This window comes from Macrobrachium nipponense, chromosome 3 (assembly GCF_015104395.2).
Source record: "Macrobrachium nipponense isolate FS-2020 chromosome 3, ASM1510439v2, whole genome shotgun sequence".
Lineage (NCBI taxonomy): Eukaryota > Metazoa > Arthropoda > Malacostraca > Decapoda > Palaemonidae > Macrobrachium > Macrobrachium nipponense.
In genome coordinates, this window is record NC_087202.1 from 75,241,193 (window position 1) to 75,251,192 (window position 10,000).

At 38.2% G+C, this 10,000-nt stretch overlaps 1 protein-coding gene across 1 annotated transcript in view; it reads right to left on the reverse strand.

Moving 5' to 3' along the window:
- Window positions 1–10,000, reverse strand: part of LOC135221821 (GTPase-activating Rap/Ran-GAP domain-like protein 3) — a 967,251-nt gene that overhangs the window by 517,205 nt on the left and 440,046 nt on the right. Inside the window, 1 exon segment of the mRNA XM_064259719.1 lies at window positions 7,608–7,694. Coding sequence (XP_064115789.1) covers window positions 7,608–7,694 — 87 coding nt within the window.

The window sequence follows — 10,000 nt, forward strand, 5'->3', positions numbered from 1 at the left end:
GAAGAGAGAGAGAGAGAGAGAGAGAGAGAGAGAGAGAGAGAGAGAGAGAAATTCCGTGGAAAATATAGATACCACACGGTATCCTTTGTAACTAGCAGGACCAGCAGAGAGCAATGGAGAAAGACGAAAAATAAACAATAGCCCAACGCCGAAAAGCGAACGTTCGCAGAGGCACAACAAACGCCTTTGAACTGAGCAGAAAAAAGAATGAAAAATATACTTCAGAACTGAGCATTGCGTGAGAGAGAGAGAGAGAGAGAGAGAGAGAGAAAGAGTTGTATAACGGGTACCAGAGAGAGAGAGAGAGAGAGAGAGAGAGAGAGAGAGAGAGAGAGAGAGAGGGTTCCAAAATGTGAAACAAAAATCGCACTTTCTCCTAAAGAAAACGGGGGCTGGGGAGGATATAATGACCGTCAATTGTGTATCGAGCCGGTCCAAACTACACCTTTCCACAACACATGCAAATACGCAAGCGCGTGCTCGCGCACACCGACACACACACGCTCACACACACACGCGCACCTCAAAAACAGGCCGGTGGTATCTCTCACTTTGCATTACCTATCCGATTAGTCGGCAGTGATGAATATTTAAAAGCAGTTCATTACACCGTGATGGGGTGGCTGGCGGGAGGAGAGGGGCCATCAAAGAGAATTTTTTATAGCTCGCTCTCACTGGCGTACCTTTTATTCGTAAGTCTTGATTTGCATTTTGATATGTGTTGCGCTCTCTCTCTCTCTCTCTCTCTCTCTCTCTCGCCTCCATTCGAAGCAACGATAGTAATCATGGATGCATCAAAAATATTTGGCTCTCTCTCTCTCTCTCTCGTTCAAAGGAACGGCAGCAGCAGTGAAGACATCATTAACAATTCCTCTCTCTTCTCTCTTAACAACAATGACAGTCAAAATAAAATAAGAGCTCTCTCTCTCTCTCTCTCTCTCTCTCTCTCTGGGGGGTGGGGTGGGGGGGCTTCCACCCGCCCCACCCACACCCAAAGCACAGATAGCGGTTGCGAGCGTAACCGAAACAGCTAAATCCACACTAACGTGTGACCAGTACGATCAAATGAAAACAATATATCCATTCTGTGTGTGTTCGCAAATTCCATTTTTGCCTTTTTTTCATTTTGAATCAAGTTCGTGCAGTAGGTAAAATAGAAATACAACAAAATGTACAAGCGAAAATATGCTACCGGTGAAAGCGTCACAATATGCACTAAAATGACAGCGGGGCATTTTTACCCTTAATGAATTGTTGCCTCTGTTTCACTATTCGATCAAATCTATATATCCGCAAACGAATAATAAATCTTGGAAATCACGATTCGCGTCCCAAGCTGTCATGCATCGACGCGTTAGCATCAGTGCCGGCGGTTGATTGAACGACTCAATCAACTGGCGGAGCAGATGTCTTGTTTACGAGGCTTCACGTAGTAAAGAGTCTACGTTACCAAATTTTTACCTTGGGCCTGTCGCTTAATCGGGCGTCTACTAAGAGCCAGGACTTCTGAGCCATGAACAAAGGCGTAACTATTTTGTCTAGTTTCGTGAAGTACCATTTTTCGATGTTTTGGCATTTAACGTGGTACCCTCAGAAAGCGTGGAGTCTTGAACCTGGCACTATCGAAGAAGTAATGGTGATATTAGCTTCCATTCAGTATGCGTGATCGATATGGTGTTGGCCCGCCACTTCAGTGGCCGCGAGTTCGATTCTCGGGCATTCCACCGAGGGGGTGAGATAATGTGTATTTCTGGTGATAGAAGTTCACTCTCGACGTGGTTCGGAAGTCACGTAAAGCCGTTGGTCCCGTTGCTGAATAACCACTGGTTCCATGCAACGTGAAAACACCATACAAACAGAGATGGTTATCAGCTAGTCTCTAATTTCAACAAAGGAATACGAGCTGAATCCATCTAACTCCAGACGAACATGACGTGAATCGAACAGAAACCAAACCTTGCGGTACCGAAAGCTAACTGCTTGGCTTGATTGAGGTTGCATTTTTATTATTTGTTCATATAAACTGGCAACGCTACAGATATGGTAATCGACACCGGATATGTGTGTGCCTGGCTATAAATTACTTGAATTAAAAACAATAATGATGATCAAGTAGTACTTCTCATACAGAGAACTACAGTACGATGTAAAAAAACTATGGAAAAACAACATCAAGGTCCTTTTTCACGCCAAACAATCGTCTCCATTTAGCAACCTTTCTAAAAGTTCATTCTAAAACTTTCTGCACTTTTTGTTTCCATATTCAGCTTTGTATATAGTTATATAGTTATTAATCTATATAACTGAGGCCTGAAGTGCTGATTTTAGACGAAAAAGGAATAGTTTCCTTTTGGTATATTTTCTCTAAATGTAAAACATTTAAACTAACTGCCTAACAGATTTTTCTGAAAAGTGAAAATCGTGATTATTCGTCGTTTCATTTACAGTAGCAATGAAGGCCAAGAGAAAGAGAGGGTCTGCTCACTTCCCCCCAAAATCCACCATGTAGTAGGCGGAACTTTCTCTACCTCCTTATTGCGTCAGCCGGCGGCTTGCCGTAATGAGCAGGTACCTCTAAGATACGTCATCGTCTACGTAGTTACCCCGGGTGGGAGGCGACTCCACTCAACTGGGCAGACCTTGCCTCTCTTGGCCTTGGTAGCCATCACGGAAGAACCACTTTCATCGGTCAGCTTCATCGTCAAAAAGCTTTTTCAGTTTTCAAGGTAAATAACTCATACCTAAAATTTGCTAAGAAAAGTTCAAAATTATACAAGATGACCAATGATCGTCCATGATATATTCCAACCTGACTGCTAGAAATTACCTTTGACACTAGTTACATCCTAGTGAGGGGTTGGGAAGGATTTGGTTCCATTCTGTTACTGGACTGGGATTATTTGTTTTGTTTGTATGATGTTTTTACGTTGCATGGAACCAGTGGTTATTCAGCAACGGGACCAACGGCTTTACGTGACTTCCGAACCACGTCGAGAGTGAACTTCTATCACCAGAAATACACATCTCTTACACATCAATGGAATGCCCAAGAATCGAACTCGCGGCCACACTTAATTGCAAACTAACTTTCAAAATTATAGATTAACAGACAAATTTAGAGTACTTGCTGGCACAATATGATGTTGAAAATTTACATTTAAAAAGCTAAAACTAAAAAACTAGGAGCTAAATAATAATTTCTTTTAGCTCAGTTCTGGTTATAATAATAATAATAATAATAATAATAATAATAATAATAATAATAATAATAATAATAATAATGTCAGGAATATTTCATTTCCATCGAAACCCAACTCGGAAATTTACCTGAAAGCTAAATTACAAGCTATCTTTGTAAAAGCCAAGCTCAACAAAACTAATGTTTTGAGCTCACCCTGATATATACTCAGTTACACATCACGGATTTAAGAGTGGCACAGACTCACATTACATATTGCACAGCATTACGTTGCCTTTAAAAAAGAAAACAGCCAGGAAGTTTTAATTTTCTTCTCGAAGCTGCCTTGGAGATGACTGAATTACAACCGAGATCATAAAACGGGCTACATCTGGAGAGAGAGAGAGAGAGAGGAGAGAGAGAGAGAGAGAGAGAGAGAGAGAGAGAGAGAGAGCATCTATTCATACAGTCGAATTAAAAGTTCGGAGAACAGATCTTTTCACGGGAACAAGTTTGTATTATATTACAGAAGTTTCGCCTCGTCCCGGAACGACTCCAAGTTACAGAGGAGAAACAAAGAAGACCAAATAAATTAATTTAGGTCGCGTAATGGATACGGGTTAAGAGGCAATTTCGCATTCTCGTAGTCAGATGGCAGAACACCCGAGGGCTATCGCACGCAAAGAAAAATAATTACGCTGATATAAATTGCGTTTCGTACGGTAGGCTATGAGCGTATTTTTGCAATGTGCCAAACAATGGTTAGTGACTTCCCAAGCTGTACGATTTTATACTTATTTTTCCAGAAGTTAACTAATGCCTCAGTTCACAGTTTTGAGGAAACGTACCTGTAATTGATTTCTTTTGTAAAATGGAACTCTGATTCTAACAAAAACAATATAAACAAATTACATATAAAAAGAACGCAACCAATTGCTATTTAAGGGAAGAAAATTGTTATATACATGATTATGTTGGCGATGGTGTAATTGCAACAGCCTGACAATACCGAAAGTACCCATTAGCAAATCTTACAGCACATTCTTATAGCAAGATATGACTGTAGATTTTCAAACTAGTTATTTCGAACAACAATATGGAAGGTTGCAACAAAAAAATTAATGAAAAAGGAGAAAAAGAACACTGACAAACAAAAGAAAGCTGTAAAAAAAATGTAAACCACAGTAGCCATGATAACAATGACAAAAATAAAAAATAAAATTTAAAGTATTTCCATTTCCAGACACTGATAAAAAACGAGTTGGAAACACAGATAATAAAACCAACGGATGCTCTCCATTGCAAAGCCGCATGAGAACATTCTTATCTGCATGCATGCGACATTGGGCGGGTCTGTTGTAACTCAATGGAGTCTTTTGTGTTAAAAAAAAAAGTAAAAAAAAAAAAAGAAAAGGAAAGCGCCATGCGTCCTTTGAGTTCGAGAATTCGTTATGTATTTCCTTTGAATTTCAAACCCCGTTTTTTCTGTCCAAGTGATTCAGTTTACCTTTGAGTTTGTGAGTTTTTCTGCTCAAATTTAGGGTTGAGAGACATTTCAACTTGTCCTCTTCTGAGTTTGCACACTTTTCTTTTGATATTAGGAAACATTCCTCTTTAATTCTGAATTTTAAAATTACCATTTAATCTCAATTAGCAAATCTCTCCAATTGCCTTTGGCCAGACAGAAATATCTGCCCCTTTCTGGAGCTAAGAAAACGTTCACACTGTGTTTTTAATTTGGGAGGCTATTTGCTTTTTCTGTTAGCCAAGAAATATATCAGCTTGTCTTAACTTTAGAATCCAAGTATAGAAAACATTCCCCTTGACTTCTGAACTCTTTGATAGTATTTCTCAGTAAAGAAATCTCTCAAGCTGGCATGGAGTTCATAAACTTCTAAGCTGTTTTTTCTGAGTTTAGAAATGTGTCGTCTTGCATTCTGATTTGATAAAAAGCCTCGATTTTTTTGCGAGTTTATATTTTTCAACACTGAGTTTGACTAGATAAACTTTTCTTCTTTTTAAACTTCAACATCAATTTTAGTTTCAAAATCAGTTCCACCATCTTCCGAGTTCAGAAGATTCGTTTTTGTCTGTTTTACGAGTAATTCCCTTTGGAGATCTTTCGAGTTAACATATCTTCAGTTTTCTCTATTAAACACAAAAACATTTTAACTTGTCAATTTAGTCACGAAATAACTGAAGAGTAATAAGTTGTAAATATCGGTAAATGCTTTCATCTTGAACTCCGTCCTTATATAACTGAAGTTATGAAATCTACCTCTTAAACTTGAAACACATGAAGTTTCCTGAACACTTCGAATGGATATGAGATATTTTGAAATTTTCTGTAACTGTGAGTTCTGAAACACGTGAAGGACAAAAACGATCTTATAATAGTCCTTTTTAATTCTATGGATTTGGCAAAGAAGCCTGGTAAAAGAGAAAAGAACAACCGGTAACAAAAGTAACCAAATGGAGAGATTTTAATAAATATGTAAACAACAGCTGACAGATAATTCAAGAACACCAAGGCAAATATTGCAGATTAACGAAACTGCAGACTTGCAACAGAAGTAATGCATGGACTAAGCAGCTATAGTAGATTCACATCAACCATACATCTGATGTCTAGGCAAGTCCCTTACGACGCGCCTGATTGGCTGTTGATAAGCGAATCACAGAGCTTGAAACTTTCAGTCTCTCGAGAGAGTTCACATAGGCAGGATGTAAGACGTGTCCCTCAGGAGAAGTGGAACATACATCCTGCCTATGTGAACTCTCTCGAGAGACTGAGGGTTTCCAGCCCTGTGATTGGCTTATCAACCGCCAATCAGGAGCGTCGTAAGGGACGGGCCTAGACATCAGATGCACGGTCGATGTGAATCTACTATAGCTGCCAAGGCATCCTTTTCATGAAAATTAACAATATATTCATTATTGTTATTTCTTTGTTACTGATCCGTCCCTTCTAAATGAGATGTTCTTCCTCAATATTCTCTCAAATATTATCATAGTAGTCTTTCCCTCTCCATTTCGTCTTGTCTTGTCTCTGGTTTACCAAACGATTTATAATTCTCTCTTTTTTACAATATTTTGCGAGATGGAAGGACCAAATCTCTCTCTCTCTCTCTCTCTCTCTCTCTCACAAATAGAGAGTGTACAAAGGTCCTTTATAGCTAGAATAGAAGAAGTTAAGGACCTAGACTACTGGGGAAAGACTACAATTCTTAAAAATTATATAGTCTAGAAAGGAGAAGAGAACGCTACATGATAATTCAGGCATGGAAACAGATAGAAGGAATAGCAGAAAATATCATGGAACTAAAAATATCAGAAAGAGCAAGCAGAGGTAGATTAATAGTGCCCCAAAACTATACCAGGAAAAAATAAGGAAAGCACACAGGACATTAATCCACTACGCACCAGCATCGATAATGCAGCGTCTATTCAATGCGTTGCAGCTCATCTGAGGAATATATCAGGAGTGAGCGTAGATGTGTTTAAGAATAAGCTCGACAAATATCTAAACTGCATCCCAGACCATCCAAGATTGGAAGATGCAAATATACCGGAAGATGTACTAGCAACTCTCTGGTAGACATTAGAGGTGCCTCACACTGAGGGACCTGGGGCAACCCGAACAAGATGTAAGGTCTGTAAGGTAAGTCTCTCTCTCAATTCCAGTAAAGATCAATCATATATCTCTTCCCTGATCTAGTTGCAAACATGTTCAGCATTTGGACACTCGTCAGGGGCTGATTGTTCCCAGTCGAATTTTTCTTCAATTTAATTACACCAGACATAACAATTCCAGGTTCTCCGGAAGTGTAGAGATAAGTAAGAAACAACAGCAAAAGCGAGAGAATGAAATGGTTGGACCAGAAAAAGAAAATGAAAATTCATGTATGGAAATTTGTTAAACCTGGAGAATTGGGCAATAAAAAACGAGGACCACAACACTGCATGCATTTTAAGAGCGCGCGCACGCACACACACCAACTACATGTCCGACTTGCTTAACAAGCTGCGGTAGGCCTACAACATGCAAGAACAACAATTTTTCTGATACGTTTACAAAATACAACACACACTTGCTAGGCGATCGGCTTACATCGATAGATGCGTTAGGCTTACGAGCTCAAGACGAACCTGTGTCTTCTTTTTTCATGAGGACAAGACACTAAAGGGGCGGTGAAGAAGAAGAAGTAGGCCCAAAAACTGAATCTTAAAACTTATTTATCGTCCTCTACTATCACAACAAAACCAGTACAGCTCCGTAATAAGGATTGTCAAGGGTCTTGGGTAAAAGCGCAAGCTACAGCACATCTACTGGAGGTGCAGTTTATTCTACAAGATGAAGTATATAGGCTTATAGGCAGGAGCTACACCTTTTATACTTTCCCGTCAATAAAGTGTCTTCTTCCCTTACCTCATCTCTGTCCCCTAAGGCCTCGCCGCTCTCTATCCTGAATCTGCGGCCGTTGAGTTCACTCCCCTCCGCCTCCACTTGGGGTAACTGCAAGAAAAAGTGTTCAGAGTTAGTTTCAAGGCACCACGATCTGCATTTCGGCCGGCGTCTGTCCGGGGGCGCGAGAACCCTTGAGGACAAAACGCAGCCCTAAATAAAAAAGAAAATAAAAAAAATCATATACGTATACATACACATATGTATATATGTGTATGTAAATAAATTCTTCTGTTAAAACAAGACATATCCCAAGTATAAAAAAAAGGCCCATTAAAACTCTGGCTTCAAGCTGAAGGCTATATTTCAGTGGACTCACTTCCACCCTTATCAAGCTATGGATGGATAGTCCTTAGCTATAAACCAGAGTGTTTTTAATGGGCTTTTATACGTTGAGATATATATATTATACGATATATATGATATATAATATATATATATATATATATATATATATATACATATATATATATAACTATAATATATGTACTCATTTTAAAGAATATTTTAAACGTACTCATGCACACTTACAAACATTTTCGCCCATAGATTTTTAGTAAACCTAATGAATGTTAGGCAGGCGATGTGCATCGAATTCATGAAGAAAGTTAGGTTGACTGATTGCTTTTAAGGAATTTGGGTTGTCAAAGCCAAGCACTGGACACTTGCGGCTATTCAGAGACTAATACAGCAAAGAGGGAGGTAGGGTGTTGGGCCAAGATGAAGAAATCACAAAAATAAAGATAAAGTGTGAGGATATAAAGGTGGAACTGAGGGATTGGAATGCAAGACTCAAGCAAGAAAGTGGGGATGGAGCTAAGCCTAAAGAGTGGATGAAGTAATGCCACAAATACCTACACTACTGCATACAGTGCTCCACGTGAGATGCACTGACGGCACACGTGAGATGCCCACGGGGGTTAAAACTAGAGAGCAATAAATTATTCCCTAAGGCTTTCAGTTAGGTAAAAGCACAACGAAAAAATTAATTATAAACCATCTAAATGAGCAAACTAGCGTAACTTTTCTTTTCTGCTTCATTTATGCTGTGAAATTTAATAAATTTCTTATGAACAGTTTACCGCACATAATCGAATCATCGAAAATTACGTATTCATGATTATGCTCAGATAACATTTGACGAAATTTACTAGACAGCAACGCACTCTTTAAAAGTAGTTTTACATATTTAAAAGTAGATTAGCATTTTTTTTTTTTTGGTACAGAGACGGGGGCAACAAGGTAGAATTCATTTCCTACGTGTTTCTTTTAGGAGAGGGAAGGCGGCTCCATAAAACAAGCGTAAAAAAATTGTATGATCCCATTTACGCAAGCCAAAGGAGCTCTTTGTCCCAATATTGCGTCAAACATTTTGCGTCAAAATTTCCCAGTCACATTCATTGGCTTCGTCGACAGAGAAAGAGAGAGAGAGATAGAGAGAGAGAGAGGATTTTTCGATGACAATCATTATTTCCAACGGTACAGAGAGAGAGAGAGAGAGAGAAGGGTATCACCGAGACCATTTTTTTTTTTTTTTAGCTTCCCCGTTAATCAAAAATTCATGGACGAAAAGTCAAAGCAAGGTTAGCGAAATAACGCCTAGTTATGTTGCGATAGTTTTTTTTTTTTTTTTCTTTTCAAGTAAGGCCGTAACTCTCAGTTACTAGGAGGGAGGAAATTTTCATTTTATTCATCAACGTTACAACAATAAATGCATGAGCACAGACATGCGACTGAAATATTTTTTAGAGTTCTGGAACGTGCGTTTCAGTTTTGCTTAAGGTTATCTTTATTACTCTTTATCATTAACACGGAAAAAATAATATTAGTTTATCAGTTAAAGACTAATTGTCAAAGCATCACATCATAAGAACGTTAATGAAATCTAAGAGAATATTCAATAGACAAATCTTCATATAATATATACGTATATATATATATATACGCATATATATTATATGAACTTGATATGCAAATGACTTTTAATACCGTATTGTGTAACTAGCACAAAGCGAACTCCTAAAATTACGATAATTATTGGTTCCTGTAATTACAGTAACGTAATAGTACCGACATCAGTAAAAATCGACTTCACAATGTGAATCACGGTGAAGTATTTTAATTTAACTTTATAGTACTTTAAAAGATCAGTACCAGCTATTTGTATATATTATGTATTTCAATACAGAGAAGAAAGGAAATAAAAAAATAAAAGGAAGGGAAAATGGCACACACTTATATCCACCTATAAAGATATATGCGCACACACACGTATTTGTGTATGTATATATATATATCATATTATATATATATATATATATATATATGGAGTATGCATATTGCTATCTATCTCTCTA